The sequence below is a fragment of the Temnothorax nylanderi genome, unplaced genomic scaffold (assembly GCF_030848795.1).
Source record: "Temnothorax nylanderi isolate EJ_2023f unplaced genomic scaffold, tnyl_v1.0 TNYL_tig0212_pilon, whole genome shotgun sequence".
In the NCBI taxonomy this organism is placed as follows: domain Eukaryota; kingdom Metazoa; phylum Arthropoda; class Insecta; order Hymenoptera; family Formicidae; genus Temnothorax; species Temnothorax nylanderi.
The window spans coordinates 235,787-256,884 of NW_027249274.1; the positions used below are offsets into that span (position 1 = coordinate 235,787).

At 34.1% G+C, this 21,098-nt stretch overlaps 2 protein-coding genes across 4 annotated transcripts in view; one reads left to right on the forward strand and one right to left on the reverse strand.

Moving 5' to 3' along the window:
* LOC139779139 (aquaporin AQPAn.G) overlaps positions 1-19,748 on the reverse strand; it is a 28,731-nt gene extending 8,983 nt beyond the window's left edge. For 2 of the 3 annotated variants that reach the window (XM_071717395.1, XM_071717396.1), the window contains exon 1: positions 19,473-19,748. In XM_071717395.1, the coding sequence (XP_071573496.1) occupies positions 19,473-19,478 (6 nt within the window). In that variant the 5' untranslated portion in view covers positions 19,479-19,748. Of the gene's footprint in view, positions 1-3,074; positions 3,746-19,472 lie in introns of those variants that run through there. The other variant, XM_071717397.1, reaches the window with a different exon arrangement.
* LOC139779141 (aquaporin AQPAn.G) overlaps positions 9,306-21,098 on the forward strand; it is a 31,728-nt gene continuing 19,935 nt past the window's right edge. The window contains exons 1-2 of the mRNA XM_071717399.1: positions 9,306-9,532; positions 13,339-13,459. Coding sequence (XP_071573500.1) covers positions 9,431-9,532; positions 13,339-13,459 — 223 coding nt within the window. The 5' untranslated portion in view covers positions 9,306-9,430. The remainder of the gene's footprint in view (positions 9,533-13,338; positions 13,460-21,098) is intronic.

Consider the following 21,098-nt stretch of genomic DNA (forward strand, 5'->3'; position numbering starts at 1 on the left):
AGGAATCATAGGAAATAATAACCTTAATTTACAAAAGGATACCGAATTTCTACATCATGCATACGTTCCCATTTTAAATCAATTTAAATAAATTGTAACATTGCGCTTGTTTGTTCCTTGGTCTGAGAATGATATTTATACACGTTTATTTATTTATTATTTACACTTTTATTTCCATTATGAGCTACAAGATTTCTAATTTACTTGGTATAATTGTTCTTATTCCACTTAACGGCTCACAGTGTCGTGCGATCTATTGTGACAATAACATGTCATGGACACTTTAATCTTATTGCCAATTTCTTTTATGTTCTTATTATTATTGAGAGTCCTTAATTATTTTATTATTATTAAGTGTAATTTTAACATTTTTTATAATATCTTTATATGACTTTTTAATTCAAGTTATATCTACTTAATTATAATGTAATTATATAATTGTTTATTTAAAGATTGTATAAGTGTGTTTTATGACTTAATTCTACTCGTCTCCAAATTCGAATATTTAGATTTCACACGATCTGGCAATCTCGGTATGGATCATTCCAATCATCTGTCAACAATGATCGCAACAGAGCTGCAACAGAAAAACGGTGCGCAACATGCACGTCCTATAAATAGATAACGAAACCTCGAAGGTTTCCAGGTGCGCGGTCTCGTTCCTCCGGTTTTTCTGTCACGAGTTTTTGCCATTTTCCCATACCGCCCCTCCTCTGGCTTCCTTTTCACACGCTTCGCTACATTCGACGGCGAACAAAATAAAGGTTCGTCCTTCTCGCCATCTGCGATTATCAATATCGCCTTCCACCTGGCGGCAATAAAATCTCCCCTCCGTTCTACCGTTCATCTGAGAATCCACCTCGGGTTCGTTTTCTTTTGCCGCCGGTCGTTCCGCGAAAGCGAAGACCGGTCGAATCGGAAGCATAAATCACCCGTTAGATCCTCCAGTGATTTATCTGAACCGTTAGAGAGATCGTTATCCATATATGGTCTGTCTCAGGATTTTTCCCCACCACTTTATTTTTCCGTGCTATTTCTCGGTGGACACGGCTTCTTCTCGATCCCTTTAAAGGATCGATCGACGATCGGCCATGTCCGACCGGCGATCCATTCGTTCCACTTTAGGCCGAAACTTTTTTTAGGCTAATAGCTTTTTCATCGATCGGTGAAAGCTTAATTTGGCTTAAATTAAATTAATTGAATTTTATTTTAAAATCTAAGGTTTTAAAAAAATAAAAGTTATATTGAAGTAAAATATATTAATTTTAATTTTAATGCCCGCGGTCAGATTTAAAAATTTAATCGTTAAGTTAATTATTTTCTTCCCTATTATTCCTTTGTTGCACAAATTTTTCTGCAATTGAACATATTTTGTTGAATTTTAGTAGGTACATGGGGGTTTTTGGAGTTGCTAATTGCAAATCTGAAATCGAAATTCAATAAATTAAAGTGGCGGATTCAATATCTCAGAAATTTTTGGTACTTTTTAACGAAAAAGTCTAATATAAATAAAAAGTATATATACCGCAAATATAAATTACATATAAGTAAATTATCAAAATTCTTACAAGAGAATTTTGCAAAGTGTCAAATTTTGATTTAAAAAAATTTTATTTTAGAAGTAATAGATGAATTTAGAAATTATCAGGTAAGACCAAAAAACGGGAAAATAATTACATATTTATATTATTAATGTAGGTACACATACAAGTATTAGAAACATAATGATATCTGTTAGAATTGGCAGGTCAGGGATGACGAAATTAATCGATTAGGATTAATGAACTGAAATTTTGCTTTATTAGTATATCGCGTGTACATCTGTACGAGGCTGAGGTCGAGAAGGAACTAGAACGAACTTAGGCAACAGAGAAAAGTTTTTACTATGGACGCCGTAGAAGACAGCGTCATCTGAAATAACTAGATGTGAATATACCAACGCCTCTATATTCCGCAGCAGCGTCACGGCTTGGTTGTCTATGGGGTAAAACGAGAGCGCGAGTTGCTCAACTTCTAACAATATCAAATACGCAAACCAATTATAAAATACGTAAAAGTATAGAAAAACTGCAAAGAAATAGGTGTCACTAAACAACACAAAATATGACACTATACAACACAAAAAGGGTTATACAATGTCTATCTTTTATGTACATATACACCTTTATATTTACATAATTTTATTATATAAGTTTTTATTTGTATCTCTATTTTCTACCTTTATTCACGTGATCACAGTTTTCAATCAAATTCATATCGCAATTTTAATTTAATCTCTAATTAAATCCAACGTCTACACATTCAAAAATATTCTAATTTACACAACAATATAATTATGTGAACGATACAGTAAATCATCTATTAAAATATTTCTTTAATAAAATAAGCTTTTGCAAAGAATGTTATATAATTTATATAATAATTAATCATTTTTCTTCTTAATACCAATTATTTTTCCCAAAAATCAAGAAGTATTCTAAAATGCCGTCGAGTTGCGCGTATCAAAATATCAGGAAATATCAGGAACAATGAAAAAACATAGCGCGTGACTTTCGTGAAAACGACGTGAAAACGACGATAAAATGCGAAAATAGCTGGACGTTTGTACAAACGTCACGTATTTACTAGAAGAGACCATGATTGGCATCGTACGTCGCGTTAAATGCTATGTTTGATTTGAATCGCAAACCTTTCATTCCGCGTCTAACGTATAGCGCCATTTGTGCTTCAGGCTTTCAAGGTGATCGAAATTATGATCTAGACCTGCTCCTCCGACTCGGAACTTGTCTTACATGTTTGTTTATCATTTGTGCCTAAAGCTTTTCCGGCAGATTTTGACGTCTTACATGTTTGAAATAACCGACTAACTTTAGCTGCATTACATTGAATTCTTAATTTTAACATTCATATCCATTTCTTTATTATATCTACTAAAGACTTAATCACGCAATACAAATTAAATTAAATATATGTACGATAAATAAAATAAATTATAAATATTATAAATATATAAATACAAAAAATGATAAACATACATAAATAAAAATAAAAATGACGAATAAATCTCGACTCACCCCGAAGTCTTGCAATTAACGTCCAACTAATTAATAAATTCTTCCTAGTTTTTTGTTGACAGCTCCTCGCGAGTTCTTTGACAAGTACTTGAATGTGCGTCAAATGTTGCTTGATAGTTTCTTGGTGATAGTTTCTGTAGAGTCCTTTAAGGTATCGCCGTCCTTCAAGATTCTTTTATTAGAAATCCTACGGAAACCAACTTACGGCGAAGCCGAGATGGCTCTTTGAGAGCGACCGAACGACAACTGTCGCAAGTTGAGCTCTCGGGCCGGTCGGGCCTCACGTAGATAGGTATTCGTTCTAGTAATTCTACCGGCTGGCTGGCGTACAGGAAAGAAGTAGGGATATCACGGTTAAAAGTGGCGAGTGCACGAACACAAACAAACGTGGACGAGTCCGCGCGTGAAATGTGCACATACATACACGCCATTTTGATAAATAAAAAATTTACCGCCTTGTGTACTTCCGGTAACGTGTCGCCGACGAAATTGCGGTCAATCATCTCTGCTTCAAGATGAATTTCGTACGAAACGGGAAATTCTTTTGAAGGTTGATTTAAGCAGCGTCGAGAAATTCACAGTTAACTTTCCTTAAGACCTCGATTTTAGAAAGAATTGAAACTATTTCTTAGAGAAAGTTTTAAATATTTATTCGAATAAAGTGAATCAATCTTGATTCACATAAATGCAAAAATTTTTTCTGTAATTAATCCTATATAAATAATAAAACTGTTTTGACTTTCGTATCTTTTTATCTTTTTTATCTTATCGTAGTGTAAAAAACAATAATGATAATGCAATTGATATCTGCGAAAATATTATGTTTAAACGTTAAGAAGATTGCGGATGGAGACACCAACTTTAGGAAAATTAAATGAATATCGAATCGTGATTAGAGATCTAAATTTCAAGAGAATTTCATTTAAAAAAAAAACTTATCAGTCATCGAGAAGTATGATTTAATCTGAAATGTACTTGTATCTTTTGAAATCAACGTGAAATTTCTCGATCCCTTTTAAGATTACGTAGCTATAAAACAGTTTGTTCTTTATTCAGGCTCGTTTTACCGATTCACCTCTCGGTTTTTGCGTCACAACTTTTTTCACGCCGGTTCACCGTTAAATGCGATCGCTTCAAAAAGTTAGAAAGGAAAGGAACGAAACTCGTTTCCGGACGACCGCACCGCCTGAAATATACCATATAAATTTTAATACAGCTTGACATTTTTTGACATACATAAGCATAAATAAATATGCTTAAATGTAAGATATATATCCAAATGTAAAGATATTCAAATATTCCCAAAAGAGATGCGAAACGAGCACTGCGCAGTTTTTGCGGTAGCGAATTGCTTTGTGCCTTTGGCGCGCGCTCCTTCGATCGTTACCTTTCCTGAAACGTGTAATCGGAAATGGCGTTTTCCCGGTAGGAAAAGGAAAGTACGGTTTCAACGGTACTTCCTTGCGGTGCACGCGATGCATAACGAAGGGGGAATCACCTAACCGCGACGACTACTCCGAAGACAATGATTTCATTCTGGCCTTAACCTGCGATTAATTAATCTCTACTATTTAATTTCTTCCCATTAATTTTCCAATTATCCTTTCCATGTCGTTCTTTTTAATTCGGACTAGTATTTCTCAATTGCTAAATGATTCGTTCACAAAAATAACGATGCAATTTTTTACGTTTTTATTTCAAAATTACATTGTTTTCCATTTATGCTTTGATTCAATTATTTCCTTTTAATTACGTACTTTACTTTTTTCTTATTTTAATTATTTTTCTAACTTATTTTATTTTTATTTTCATCATAAGTATATTTTTAATTATTTACACAACATTTTTAATTTTATTTTTTATACTCTGTTTTTAATTTTTCTTTTTATCTCTTCTCTAAGTTTGCTCTCAAATTTGTTGAACAGTCTTTACATAAAACACGAATAGATAAGTGGTTGAAAAAGAAATCCTAAATATGATTTCTCGCGTTAAACGTCAATATTCATGAAAATATTACGCAGCGTTCCCTTTTCGTATTGTTAAACTAATCGCATGAATAAGCCAAGCATGATTAAGACAATTGACGATGGCATTCACAAAACGCGGGGGCGGGCGGTAGCAAACGGTGGCCGTAATGTAATCAGGAAAACGTTAAGTAGCCGTTCTCTCGATTGATCTGTGCAATTCGAAACGCGATTCATCTCGCACAATCATCCTTATATCCGCCGATGATGAACTTCGCGCTCGCGCACGTTCGAATGGTAGGTACATAATTTACTACGCTCATTTAAATATCTGTAAAATTTTTACGAAATTGGCTGTGATTCTGTCTCGGATATTTAATCCCGCAGATGGTTTTTGAATTAACGCAGCCTCGAATAATAAAAATTAAGCGCGCGTGTAATTTGCAATTAACGTACAAAGAATTTTACTTGCGTAATATCCGTTCGCACGATTCGCACGTTGATTGATACGTAACGCGACAGTAATGCGGAATTAACATGCGTCGTTTTTATACTCGCCATTGTTTTCACGGTGTTCTAGCGATGCGCAAAACTACTTACGAATAAGTCAATTAACCATCCAAGGAATTAAATAGCGTCGGCTTTGAACAAAGCGTTCCTTCGAGTCGCTTATTATTTCGTCTAATGCAGAACTATAATTACACCACGTTGCTAGAGGGAGGGAGAGAGAGAGAGAGGGAGAGAGCAATTGTGCAACATGGAATGATAGCGTGGTCGGGGCTGCATTAATGCAAACATGACGGCGCGTACGTCGCGTAAGAGAGTCGTATTGTTAGAATTTGTTGTCATTGCCGAGCAGCTGAGTTCTTGGCCGCGTTGTCATCTGGGCGCTGAATCAAGGTTTACGCGGCTCAGCTGCAAGTGTGCATATTTATTGTGTGTTAAAACGCACGCGGCAAGGGAGACTGGCGAGAGAGAAAACACCAAGAGAAACCCGGAAACCTTTTGTTAAGGATAATATAACGGATAATAAAACGGAGAAACTGTACACCCGTAAAAAGTAATTACAAAAGAGAAATATTAAGATAATAGGAAGAGATTTTCTTTTTCTTTCGAGTTCGATAGAGAGAATGAGAGAGATATATATATATATATTACTATAAAAACCCGACAAAGTTTAGAAAGATAAATTCAGTAATTTTTCCGCGCTAATTAATTCCACAAAAAAATAGTATCTATTTACTATAAAATAATTGCTTAAATAATACATTTATTTATTTTTATTATAAACGATATATTTAAGTTGTAGATTCGATCAGACAAGATGTGAGATGAAACGCGAGTTCGGTGACACAGACACGATCCTGATTTGTCGTCCGCCAAAAGCAGATGAATCATCTCACGTTTTCCCAAGCTAAGCGGCACAAACAGGATCGTCATCGTCATCGCCGAGTCATTACCGCTCTTTTCACATGACCGTCGCGCGCTGTCAAGTACCTCATCGCTTTGTCCTTCCGCCGACTAAGAATGCGCGTGCGACGCGTGTCAACGTTTCCATATATATACTAGCGAATTTAGCAATAAGCTGTATTTTGATCTTTGTAACGATAAACAAAAGTATCTAAAAGTAACAAAAGAAAAAAATTCAATTTTAAAATTAGACAAATAATAATAAATAATATTTTAGTATTGTCACGTAAATATTAAAGTATTAAATCAGATCAAGAATTTAAAGATTAGATATTAATGATAAGTCACGTATAGGTAATAATACTGAAGAACAGTGGCGTTTAAAAATCGTAGCTAAACTGTATAAATAGATAATTATTATACCTATTATTGTCGATCATTAGCGACTTATACCACACTAATCTTGCTATCAATATGGACCTTGCACGTAAACGAGCGATTCTTTTTTCATCTCTATCCGACCTCGTCGCCTCGCTCTAGACCGACTCGACCGAAAAAGTTGCCTTGATCGTATAATAATAAGACCATGCACGATCGATATTTTCTTGCAAGCGAATCGAGATCCGGACGTCGCCGCATCTGTCGTCCAGAATGTTCCACGATAAGAAATAACATTTATAACTTATAACATAAATCATATTAAATTTTCTATATATATATTCTTCGTTTCACTAATAATTATTATTAGTGTTATTTTATCTAATTTATTTAATTTTTAATTTTTTTCCGTTTTATCTGCTTTTTCATTTATAAATTTTACGCATTAAATTGCACTTCTGGACCGGATATCGGATGCAGATGCAGGCTTATGTGACCCAAAACAGTCTCCCGGGCGCTGTTTCGCGTTAGATTTTAAGGAGACAGCTCGAAGGAAACCAGGCATCCGAACACGTGTCAATCTTCGTTTTATCTCAAAAGAAGTAGACTCGCGCGCGTGAGATTGAAAGATCGAGCCGCATTATTCTGCCTCGATCGCCGCAACATGAGAAGTCGTAAATAATCCCAGAAATAAATTTTCCGATTAGAGTGACGAAGAGATATTTGCCTCTCAAATGAACTCGCGCACTTCGTTATAACGCTTGAAGATGATGGATGGGCTCGATTCTTAAGAGTCTGAAGAGGGCATCCGCTGGTATCGCGGTACGACGCGCAAAACTCATCGTGCACCTCTTTAGGCGAATGATTAGAAATTTTTTTCTTCGCGGTGGAGACAACACCGTGCGGCGTTTTTCATAGACTGACACGTGTGAGTAATTATGCGACTTCCGCGAGCTTTCCTGCGGCGCGCGTCCATCGCAAACCGATCGTTATACGGGTGCAAGAAACTGCAGGTATGACGTACTCCGGTGTCCATCGGGCTGACCTCACGTATGCTAATTGTCGCGGTTTTATCTGCACGCGAACTCACGATATCGCCGTAATGCCGATTAACGGCTGTACGAACTAGAACGCCAGGAGGGAACTGTGCGGGTAATCGAGGGACTTGAAATAACAAATAGCTTTTGACTGGCGAATCTTTCGGCTCTGGCCTTAATCGCGAATTCTGAAAACGATACAGCTAAGATATTTTTATATCGGTGTCTTGCAACGGCGAAAATCAGCTGCAGGTGTCGGTTTAATTCTCGGAACTTAACCAAATGTTTATGATTAGAACAAAAAGGGTAGCTCCGAAGAAAGATGGTGTAACTCTGCGTTAAATAAAGTTAAATTAAATTAATGTAATTAATTTAAAGGATATCTATCAGTCAAGAAAGAGTTGAAACAATCTTCGACTTCGATCAGGGAAAGCGAGATCGCTTCGGTAGATATTGTTAACATCGCGAAAATCGCGTAAAACTCTCCGCTCAGTTGCGAATGATATCACATAGACGTTAATCTAAATAAACTGCAAGAGTAATTGGCCATTGCAGGCGATGACCGGAAGTCCGGCGGTCGGAGATCGCCGGCCATTACTAACGGAATCTTATCTGTGGCCTTGATAGTACTCAACTGTTTATACGCCTTTGTGTGAAAGCCGTGAAAGGCCAAAAGTCGTACGGCCGTAAAGAGAAATGTAACTGAAACGAGGCGTGCCAATGTGTATCTCACCTAGATTTTCAGTCGAAAGAAAGAAGAGAAAGGCGAGTAAAAGAGAAGAAAAGAATTGAAGTAGGAGAAGAAAGAAGAGGGAAAGAGGAAGCAAGAAAAGGAAAAAGAATTTAAAAAATGTAGATTTTAATCTAAAAAGGAAAAAAGAAAATTGAGAAGAAAACGAAAAGATAAAAGAGAAAAACAGAGAGAGAGAAAGAGAAGAAAAAAAAACAAAGTTATTTATTTAATACCAAAAATAACTAGAAAAAAAGAAGAAAGATTATATAATTACAATTACGAAAAAAATAAATTTATAATATCCTCGTTGAAGAAAAGAAATTATATAATTATTTATAATTACGAAAAGATAAAAAATTAGGAGCATTCTCGTCTACAAAAGTTATAACCTGTCCGTTGGTATTAGGAATAAATCATTTTCAACTAGAGCGCTCCTTCGATACGAAAATCAAGAGACAATTTATCGGGACAATGGTAACGTTATCGAGGTCGACGCAAGCAGAACCGATGCAACCGGAACATTGCGAGCAGAACGATCACCACGGCGTCACGCAACTCGACGAGGTTGATGCCAAGGTCGTTATTACGTATACTAATCGCTATCACTACCACTACCCTCGGTGGCACGTGGACGTCGGATCGGCCGCGGCGAGTTCAGGGTGGCCGAGGATCCTTTCAGTGGCCGTTCGCTAGTCGCGCCGTCTTCGCGGGGTTAGTCCTGGAGCGTCCGGGACAAGGCTAATCCGTCGGGTCAGCCGATTTCGTGACGGGGTGGATGACCCATGGGGACGGCGGGTGGTGGGCTCGTGGATCGCAGAATCTGTTTATCTGGGGATGTCACGTCCTGCCAAGAGGACCTCCTATCTGAGCTTGTGGCGTGAATTCCTGGTCTTCCATTCGGCCGCCAGGAGACTCGGTTTAAACCGACGTCTGGGAGTAAGTTTTTCCTTTTTCTTAAGGGAGGACACCACTGTAACTGCCCATTTTCGACTGCCTTTTTTGGTATTTTTTTTTTAGAAAGGAATAAAATATATGGTCAAAAGAACTTTTAGGCTTTATTAGACATATATTAAAGTATGTAAAAAAATTTTTTATTTGTTAAAAAATACAAAAAGGCGGCGCACGAGTCGCTATAGCACTTATTGGTTTTCAGCCAACCCTCTCCGCGGCACGCAGTAGAACTGTCGTAAATTTGATCCTGGAACAAAAAGTGAAATATTTTCGTTAATTATATTAGTTTTAGCAGTGAAGTACGAGGGGAAATAAGAAAATATTAAAAACAAAAAATAGAGACGAGTTTGAATAAAAAGTTCGATGGTCGAAAAATCGAACTTTTTATTCAAACTCGTCTCTATTTTTTGTTTTTTAATATTTTCTTATTTCCCCTCGTACTTCACTGCTAAAACTAATATAATTAACGAAAATATTTCACTTTTTGTTCCAGGATCAAATTTACGACAGTTCTACTGCGTGCCGCGGAGAGGGTTGGCTGAAAACCAATAAGTGCTATAGCGACTCGTGCGCCGCCATTTTGTATTTTTTCAACAAATAAAAAATTTTTTTACATACTTTAATATATGTCTAATAAAGCCTAAAAGTTCTTTTGACCATATATTTTATTCCTTTCTAAAAAAAAAATACCAAAGAAGGCAGTCGAAAATGGGCAGTTACAGTGGTGTCCTTTTTCTTAATTGGAAAGTGATCGCGGGCAATTGACAGTATCAAATCCATGAATGAGAATACGACAATTTATTTTAATTAAATATTGTTTATTAAATATTTAAATTTGAATTTTTAATTTAGCCGACAATCTTTTACGAATAACTTTAGAGTTTTATAAATAACTTTTGTTACAAAATTTTATAAATGATTTGAGAACTCACAGAAATAAGATATCGTTTAATCCTAGGTATGTACATTTATTTTTCGCACACGTAGACATCACTGGGGTTTGGGGGGAGGACTCCTGCTACTTTTTTCATTATAACTCGAGAAAATCACCATATTGTGACTTCTTTTCTTGCATATAGTAAATAAACTGAAAAATATGTATATTTATTCAGAATTATTCTAAAATTATTATAAATATTATTAAACACGTGTTGAAAAATTGTAACTACTCATAAATGCAAAGAAAACATTATTTTATCGTAATTGCTTGAAAAATTCATATCTTTCTTGCTAATAGAGATAATCAAGAAAACTTTTCAGATTTTGAAAGGGCATATTTCAAAGTACAAAAAAAAATTTGTCGCTTAAATATTGAAATATTATTATCAAAATTACAAGGCTCCAAGAACGATGAATTTTCACATTTCTACTTTCTGGCGGTTTTGCAGATACAGGTATAAAAGTTAGGATTTTTGTTAAACAACACAAACTTAATGATATAATGCATTTTTTATTTATAAAAAGAATGAAGAATGTAAAATATAAAAAATAAAAAAAAACAATTATTCACATATAGATTACGTCATCTGTTCAGTGCATTGAGTACACAACAAAGATCGAGGACCTTTGCACTGCGGGCATGCAAATTAAGTCTTTTTATTCTTGTCACTTGCCACGTGGACAAAAAACTCGCATCTTATTTTTTTTCCATTTTTGCATTATCTTTTACGTCGCACATTTTATCATCCGAATATTCGGTGCCAAACACGTTCTCTCAATGAGTGTTCATACAGATGTAACCTCATTATATTGTAATCGTCGCATTATACATTTTCTAAAAATATGGTATGAAATGTTGAGCATCTTACCTCGTTACAGTTACGAGTTTCTATTATTTATCTAGAACAATATACAAGTGTAAACTATTGGTATACTTTATGTTCTAACCGTTCTATAACGATCTCGTGCTCAAATTTAGTAAAGCCGATAACAATATTTAAATTAAAAAATGATAAAGATATAATCAGATATTGTTTTGAATATAGATTTACATACTCGAATAAAATGAATTAGAAAATATACTTACTTGCGAAAAAAGTTGCGCAAAATACATTGGGGTCCAAGAGACCCCTGACTTATTTTAGGTGTTAATTATTACAAAACCGACAGACAATTAATTTCTTCGGCAGTTGTTAGCTATTGAAAAAACTCCAAACTTTTTTACAAGATAATCGTATCCCTCCTACTTATTCATTCTACCAATGGTAGAGTTTCAAATTTTATCTGGGGTTTTGAAGATCCCAAAGTGTATACCTAGGGTTAATACTGTATATGTATATTGTATGTATAATGAATGCGTTATAAACATGTGCATTTTTGGCACTAATTGTAAATAATTGATAATAATCTCCAATTCATACAATATTATCGATTATGATTTCAACAGTACAGATATAAAATTGAAAATTAATGTTTATATTTAATAAATGCATAATAAATATAGTTCGTTTAAACGAATTATTGTTATCATCAGTTCTTATTTCGCATACCCGCGCACGATTTTCATAGCTTTCGCAAATGAAAGATAAGTTATGTTCGAACTCTCTTTTGTTTGAACGCCGACTTTCGTCGGCGATGACGCAGCCGAGATAATTATGACGCAATGTTAAAAGCGGTACGTAGCGTCTTATCGTCGTACCTGAATCCTGACAATGAGTCAGAATTTATGTGTCTCGCGATATGTATACATTTCTGATTTAGGTCTGCAGCCAAAGATAATAAAATAAGAAGGAGAAAAGCGTCGGCACCGCCACTTATGCAAATTTTCGGTACTTGGTGTAATTTCCAAGATTTACACATATATGCAAATTTTTAGCCTTCTATCTCTCTGTGACAGAAACGAGACTTACCGAACTAGAGGACATACGATAACTAGGTTTTCACCAAGTAACTAATGGACTCTAAAGCCACTCGATAATGATAATTTTTGTAACAATAAAGACAATATTACGAGGATAAAAAATTCCCTGCCACTTCTCCGTTTATTCCTCACTATGCAAACGATATCTTCTATACCGGTATATTAACCTCTAATCAATTTTTACAGTAATTATTTATGCAAATTTAATTTTAATATTTATGTTAATTTATTTACTGTGAATAAAAAGAAGTGAATAAACTAATATTTGATTCGTTTCTTTAATTAAATAATAAAATACACATCATTTTTAAAGTGACAAATAATAAAAACACGGACAATATTTTTTCTATAATTATAATTTATTATTTTCTACCTTAGTATAAGGAATCTTTTAATATTCTTCGTCAATCTTGTACTCATGGTCAATGACAAAGTTAACTAAGAAACGCTAACGAAGTCGAATTTAGACGACGAATTAGCAAGCACTCTAATACGATCGGGACCTCAATAAAGAATGCAGTTACGTCGCGAGAGATCTCGCGAAATAGTCGAGATCGTTATATCGCTTCATGTTCAAATTTCCACTTGCCCACGCAATAAGTGCCTTTATTAATTTATATCGGTTCGCATTTGTGCAGCGTTTCGCATCGCAATATGAAAAGGGGCAACTTTAAGTTAATGGATCATACGAGTGAAAAAATGGTAATGACGTATATAATAGATAATGAGGCGTGCAATATTTACATATTCACTGATCCAGACACATTTTTTTTATTGAATCTTTTTATTAAAAAATCTCTGTATCCTTGGAAAGGTATGACGCTTGAAATATTCGAAGAATACGAATAAAGGAGATGAATAAGAGGAATGCTTGAGAACTGTTGATTCAAGGATTAAGGATAATGATTATAATTAAATCCTGCGATTCCAGAAACACGGAATGAACGTTTCCACGGTGTTTCCCGAAGGGTACGTGGAAAATGACCGAGCGCAGCGTCATGCATCGTCGATACCTAAGGTGGCTGAGGGGAGTCCCGAGCGACGGCATCGACGTGAGTCCACTGCAATATCCTTTCATATTTAATTTTCCACAGAGAATGGAAAAAAGAAACTTGTATTTTAACACGTTCTGTGCCGCATGGGTCATCGGTGACCCACGCTAAACTTTTCGTTCAGACCGTGACATTTTGGCTTCTTGATTATTAACAAGTATTTTCATATTAAATGTTAATATTAAATAAATGTTCAATAAAAATATTTGCTTTAATTGTTTTACATTGGCATTGCATTTTGTTTTAGATCTTTTTCTAATAATAATAATTTCTATAGTTTTGTAATTATTATGGAACACAATTTATTTAACAACTATAATGAACATACTGCGAGGGTCACCATAGTGACTACGCGGTGTCGAGAACAAAAGTTAGTATCACGTTAGTCTGGCGCGGAACGTGTTAATGCGAACACAAAATAGATATATTTCCGATACATTTCTTAAAGATTCAAATTCAATTATTTATTTTAATTTATATTCTTTTACTTCTTTTGCGATAAATAAGACGCTTACATGCATAATTCTATGTTTTTTAATCGATACGAATTTTACGGATGAGTTACCGATTTAATAGGTAAATCTCGACCCGATACGCTTCGTGAGGTTTTTCTGAAGGAAATCGTATCATTGATCAATCCCGCGGAAGTTCTTCGAGTCATTTACGTGCATAAATATATGAAAACACAGAGGAATGCGTATCCGGCAGGGATATCTTGCACTGCGTTCGACGCTGACGTATCTGCATGAATGCATCGCTGCATATCGTTATGCAATTACATATAATTAAATGGCCTGTCGTGTTTTGAGAAAGGGATTACGAGGCGATTTTCCGTTTAATTAAGTTCGCCAACTCTCGAGGAAATCCAGGGTTAAACATATAAAAACGGCGTAACGCAGCGTAAACATATAATTCGCTACGATCTTAGTTCCTCTTATTTCGAATTTGTGTGTATTAAATGTAAATTATTGATACACAAACGAAAATTTTTTACAACCGATGTATCTATTGGACAAAATTAATATAGTATTTACAATATATTATGTATATAATATATCGATAATATTATTTTTTTTATTTTAACATAAAAATCTTTCTATCGTCATGCTCTTATCTACGGCGATGAGAAATTGCAACTTTAATTATCACTTGTAAGATACTTCAAAGTTTTACAGGCGTTATTAAAAGTACCTTTATATCGAGCGTTTTAATACAATAATAATATAAATATTAATTAATTGATTTTTTAACATTTTATTGCAATATATATTTTTGGCTAAATTACTTATTTACTGATCACAATAAATTCCTATTTTATCGACGGGCAGGCATAGCTGTATCAGTGCTACGCACGTTTAATTTTGCAGCGCTTTAAATCGCTCTCGACAGATCGCGACTTACGTGCAACTCATGAAAAGAACGCAGCTCGAAACTCGTTCACTATAATTTAATGTAATTTATTTTTATTCTTTAAAATAATATTTTTGAATAATTGTGGTTCAATAAATTTGCAATTGTGAATATTTAACGGCAAATTTAAATTTGCAACGCGTGTCGCATTATATTAAATTATGTTAAAAATTAATAAAATGTAAAAAATTTATAGCTTATTATTGCATTTCCCAAAATACGCGAAAAATGCAAATTTAATTTTTCAATAAAATAAAATTCAATAAATTTTATTTATTTAATTCTTTATTTCCTTTGTTTGTTATTTATTTCAAGTTATTCTCCGCGAAATTACTATCGGCGAAGAGACTTCAGGCGAAACTAGCATGTTACGAAACATTTGCGTTGCACTCTAATTATCAAGAATAATCAATACAAATTATCAGTACTTATTGCGTAAAACGCGACACTTGTTTTCCTGAAACGCAGTTTACAGTCTTTTATTTTACCCATATTTTTGTCGAATTCTCAAAAACACGATAAATTAATTCAATATTCGATGAAGAATTTTGCATTGCATTTTATACGAGTATCGATGATTACCGAAATCTTTAAAATTATGTAAAAATTGTTGAATTTATTTAAAATTTCGCGGAATTTCTGCATTCTCTTAATTCATCCTCGTTTTTTCTCAAATTAAGTTTCCGGAACAGGAAAATTAATTTTACTTTACAAAGCGATCTTGATCGTGTTTGACCGGAAACGGCAAGTTGTGCGCGAAGCGGAAAATTTTGCATTCCGCCGCGTCGTTGGCGTGCCTCATTTTCTATGCGTCGACTATTACAGTGATCACGACTAGCTCGCGGCGGCGGCTTCTGCACGCGCGATTACCATCGACTATTAATGTTATGCGTTCGAGAAATTGCACCCTAACGATCTCGATAATCACCGCGATAATCTGATGATGTTGTGTGTTTACGCGTTGTCGATTCATCGTTTCGTGCAAGAGGAAGGTGTTCCTTATAATCGCGTATTACTCTAATCTCTCATTCCGTTATTATTCTCTCCACGCCGAGAAATGCTATTAATTATTTTATCAAGATTATTCTTAGACAGGCTGACAGGATCCTTCAACAAAGACGAAGAATTTCCGTGAAGAAAAGAATCGAGTCAGATAAATCTTTTTATTTTAAGGTAGATGCGAAATTACAGTTTTGTCACGCAAAATCTATTTTACGAGTTTTCTGGGAACGTGACGCAATTAAGTTTTATGCATTTATAGTGAAACGAATAAACAAGGAATTTGACGCGCCGCGAATTTAAAATTTAAAATCTTTCGTGAAATCCATGCGCATTTGCGCATGATGAATCAGCTTTTGTTATTTTAACAGCTGTGGAAAAAAATCGCACGGCATACCGTACGTAATTAATTTAAATTAAATTAATTAAAAGGTAAATTAATTTTATAATACACTTTTCAGAATTACGATAATAAAGGTGATTTCAGTGATTTCACAAATTTTAAAAGAACTTCGCCGATGTATGAACAATCGTAAAAAAATTATAGTATAACGTCAGTGTGGGTAGTCGAGATTTCTCACGGTACTTACTTTTTGTTTCGCATTACAAACGATCGCTTGTCAAGATCCAACAATTTCCGGCATTCAATTATTATCCTTACTACGCATCGTTTTGTTATACACGCTGTATCGTAACATACGAGATTTATTTCGCGAATAAATTTCTTGAACAATGCAAAGTAAATTTTTCTTTAACAAAAATTTGTTTAAACGTTTTAGTGATTCTTTAATTATTAATGTTAAATATAGAGATAATTAAACCGGATATTAAAATAAATATAGCAAACGTTGTTTTAACAGTTTGAATTTATATCAACTTGCATTAAATTATTACATAAATAAATTAATTTGAAACTTTACTTAAAATTTATATAAAAAACTGTATATAAATTTATTTCAATTACATACACGAGTTTCCTATGTATTTGACAGTTTGCACAGTCTGACATCAAATTTTTTAACATTTAAAATTCAACATAAATTTTAATATTAATAATTGTTGATCTCAAAGTTTGTTCGGGGAGGTTTAATAATTATTTTTTTCCAATTTTATTATATTTAAGAGTCGTTCAGATCTACAGAAATGGGCAAAATTTTATTTGAACGAGATAATAAAAAAAACTAAAAAAAACAAAGCATAATTTATTCGTAAATAACAAATAAATTCTTATCTAAATAATTATTTGAATAATGTATACTAGTTATCCATTGTTTGTACGAATAATATACTATCGTACGAATAACATTATGAATAATATTATTACACTATATTGTTAAATAATATAATAATAATTCAAACAAATAACAATTATTTATAGTATATAAGTCATGGATAATACAAATAACAAATGAAATTTTAATTGAATAGCGAACTAGATAAAACTTTATTCGAATAATGCCCATCTCTGCAGACTGACTTGAAGGTAATATTAAATTGTCACATAAAAATGGCGTGGAAAAGAAAAAATACAGAGTAGTTGTTAGGATAAGATTTTTATCATTCATTATAAATGTAAATTAAAGATCTAATTAACAAAATGATTACAACCCTGAGGAATGGTATTCCTCTATATCGACTTATACTGTCACACTTTCGCAACGCTAGTAAATCGCAAGCGCAATTAATCAGACCGGCCAGACAGATGATCGTGCGAGATATAATTCATAAGTGGCATGTGCACGATATATTTGCACAACAACCTAAGCTGATTAAATTAAATTTTTCTATACCTCATGTAGATAAATAATAATTCTAGGGAAGATATATTTTCCACTGATTGAAACTTAAACAAACAGTTCCTGCTGCTACATATCACGACTATCATATAAAATCAATATGCAGTTAATGTAGTTTGCTTAATTTCATTTCGCGAGCATCTTTATTTAACTAAAAAAAAATATGTTTAAAACTAAATTTATTCTTAAGAATAAAAGCAATATTAAAGTTAAACGAGTCACTTTGTATACAAGGCATCTGAAAATTGCTTCAGAATTTGATCTTTCCGGAGATGCATCTTCTTTTTTTGCTCGCCCAGTAATGCGCGCGTGATTTATTAGCGTCATTGTTAGAAATCATTGCGAAAGATGAAAGACGGGGATCAATCAGTGTGATCTCAACAATAATCAATGCTACGATGAGCATTGTAGCGATTCCTCGGTCGTGATGCACGGTCCGCCAATGTCATTAAAGCGTTACGGCGCGGCGTGCCTCGCATTGAGCCGGCGTAATTTTCTTCAATCCTGCGAATTCCCGAACGTGAATTGCATAATCCTGCACGTTCTTTCCGTTTCCCAGAAGAGCGCATAATCGTCCTTCATTCACGCTATCGCGACGAATCCAATTGTTCGCCTAACTTAGCGTGATTATCTATATGCGTGATATAGACTACTGTTGTTCAATTATTTTTCAAAACAGCTTGTTAGCAAGATGAGAAATTTTCTGTTCTCTGAAGAAATGCATCGAAATGTAATAGCAATTTTTCTACTTTGCTGCCTATGCAAATTTAAATTAAATGCGAGATAAATCAAATAAAAATGATTATTCTAATCTCGGAAACGCATTAATCCTAATTACCGAAAAACATTCATCAAGATAGAAATATAACCAAAGTATAAAGTTAAAGTGATCAAAATAAACTGCATATCTTTCGATTATTTAAAATTATAATTTATAATTCTCTTAATTAATATGGTTTCAAACTTGTGTTTTTAATTTTCTTTTTAATTTTATTACGTATTTTACTTATATATACTATTTATAACTTTGTATTTGTGTATTTTATATTTAGATATATGTTATTTGATTTTATATATCTTTTACTCAAATATTTTTCTACAATTTTTACTAAATATGATTTTAATTTCGTAAATCTTTTCGTTTGTAAGCAATGTGCCCTCAGCGTGCAGAACTTATATTAAGTTAAAACTAAAATTTAAATTTAAATTGTAGTAAAATAAAATTTAGATGACACTAAAATAAGAAAGAAATAGAATTTTTGTTTATTTTTATAGTTTTTATATTATTTCTCGCGTTATGTTTAACTATATTACATTATAATTTCTTTTAAATTATTTAATTTTACTAAGTTCTGAATTGAATAATACGTGAATAATTACGTCTCTGTTTGCGTAGAGTAAATACTTCGAGTGAAATCAATTCGCCTAAATGAAATTTTTTTTATAGTTAACTCAACGGTACGATACTGTTTGGTAATCGATAACGACTTTGCTTTAATATCCTTCGAGCTTCGAGCCACACCTCGTAGACTCTTACAATAATTTCAAACGAGACCATGTTTATATTTTTGATCAATCTTTAAATTGACGGGGTGTGACTCAATGTTTCATTAAATTTCGTTATCACTTCAATGTTATGTGATAACATGATTCTTGTTTTCAATCATCGTAATAGTGTTCGCTGTCGCAAAATATTGCACGCTGTGGCGAGGTATGCCGTCGCGTATTTCTAATTGAAGAAAAAAATTAATAGAGGAATCAAAAAGGGAGATTTTTACATATCCTACTATATTAATTTGTCAATTTACACTCATGTCGCGATAAGATGAAACTTAGCTGCAGTGGTATATCTGGTCCTCTCGATCGTCGTACAACTGTTCTCATCGAACGCCGTCACGATCAACGTACCAGGGAAGCGAGATGTAACACACGCGACGTGCTGTGTAATGTGCGCGCGAACGCGGAGAATTTATCGCGGGGTTACGTATGTAAGTTGCACAGGCATAATTATTCTTGTGCGCGAGTGGCGCGCGAGAATGCAACGCGAGTGCCATGCAGCAGCGGCGACGAGTGCACGGCGCTAATTGCGGAAGCTATTTGCGGAGTCGCGTTGTCATCGCATAATGACCCAATTAATGCCGTTTAATTATTATCTGTTGCCTGCGACGGGAGAGGACGGCGGCGCGGTGTTTATCTGCCACGCAAGTAGCAGATAAACACCGATAACGTGACAAAAATGCGCGTAGCGTTTATTTCAGGCAGGGTCGTAAAGATTAAGAGTGAGGAGATTTTATTTTATCGATAAAATTAATTCAAAACGATCGAGAAATTAAAGTAATTTATCAATTAACACAATCTTTATTAATTAAGTCAATACATATAAATCGAATTAATATTTTAAATTTTTATTTATTTGCTTACTTATTATTATGTAGATATTATTTATTTACTCATCATTATTTATATATCTGTTATTATATTTTTTTTATTTAGGATTGTCGCGAGTTTTTTTTAACGCAGGGCCGAGCGCAGGGCTTAACATTTACGGTCTCAATATTTCTTATAAATTCTTCGACAAATTTGAAGCTTATCCGCATAATAATATTCACATCGCAAATAAAAAAAAAAGAAACAAGGCGCGACAAAAATTTTGCGTACATTCTGGCTTACGGTTCACTCGGTATATGTTTATTTTTTCTCCGTTCCGAATTCGCGCGCGGCGAGGCCTTCAAAAGTTCGCAGGTGTTTCTATACCGTTCTCCGTATGTTGCGGCGCGACTTATTGACTTAATGCACGTCACGTTGAATTGAATTTTTGTAACGAAAGAGATCGCCCTCTCGTCACGCCCACGCGGGAGCGGGATTTTTCAAACGCGGGCGTTAAAATGCGCCTCGTAAAAAAAATCGCGCCTCTTCATCCGGCAGCGAAAACGAAAGTGAGGAAAGAGAGCGGGATCGCCGAAATCGACTTGGACAAGTTCACTGACACACAGAGCGCGCCGTCCATAAATTCGCGAACACGGACGAGTGTCCGCTTGAAAACACGCGCAAACGGACTCGTTAATTTATATTACATCGAATTAAGACGCACGTTTATATTAAACTGGTTTATAAAAAGTCCCCGGTTTGGTTTCCGCTTATCCATTACGCGTCGACTTTTCTTCTTACTTGGCACCTCATAATGCATTTAAATGTGCGCTAATCCGCCATCCTTATTAATGATATTCACGTTATGTTATTTGATACTTTTCGTTTGCTTTGTTTTACTTTTTTATTCTTGATACTTAGGTACTCGTACTTGGTCCTCAAATTGTCTATTAATGTCTATTTTGCACATACAGTGTGGATCAAAAAAGTATTTGCACACCTAGTTTTTTTACAATCACTTTATTCGAAAGAATAATATATAATTAACTTATCACATACACTGTATG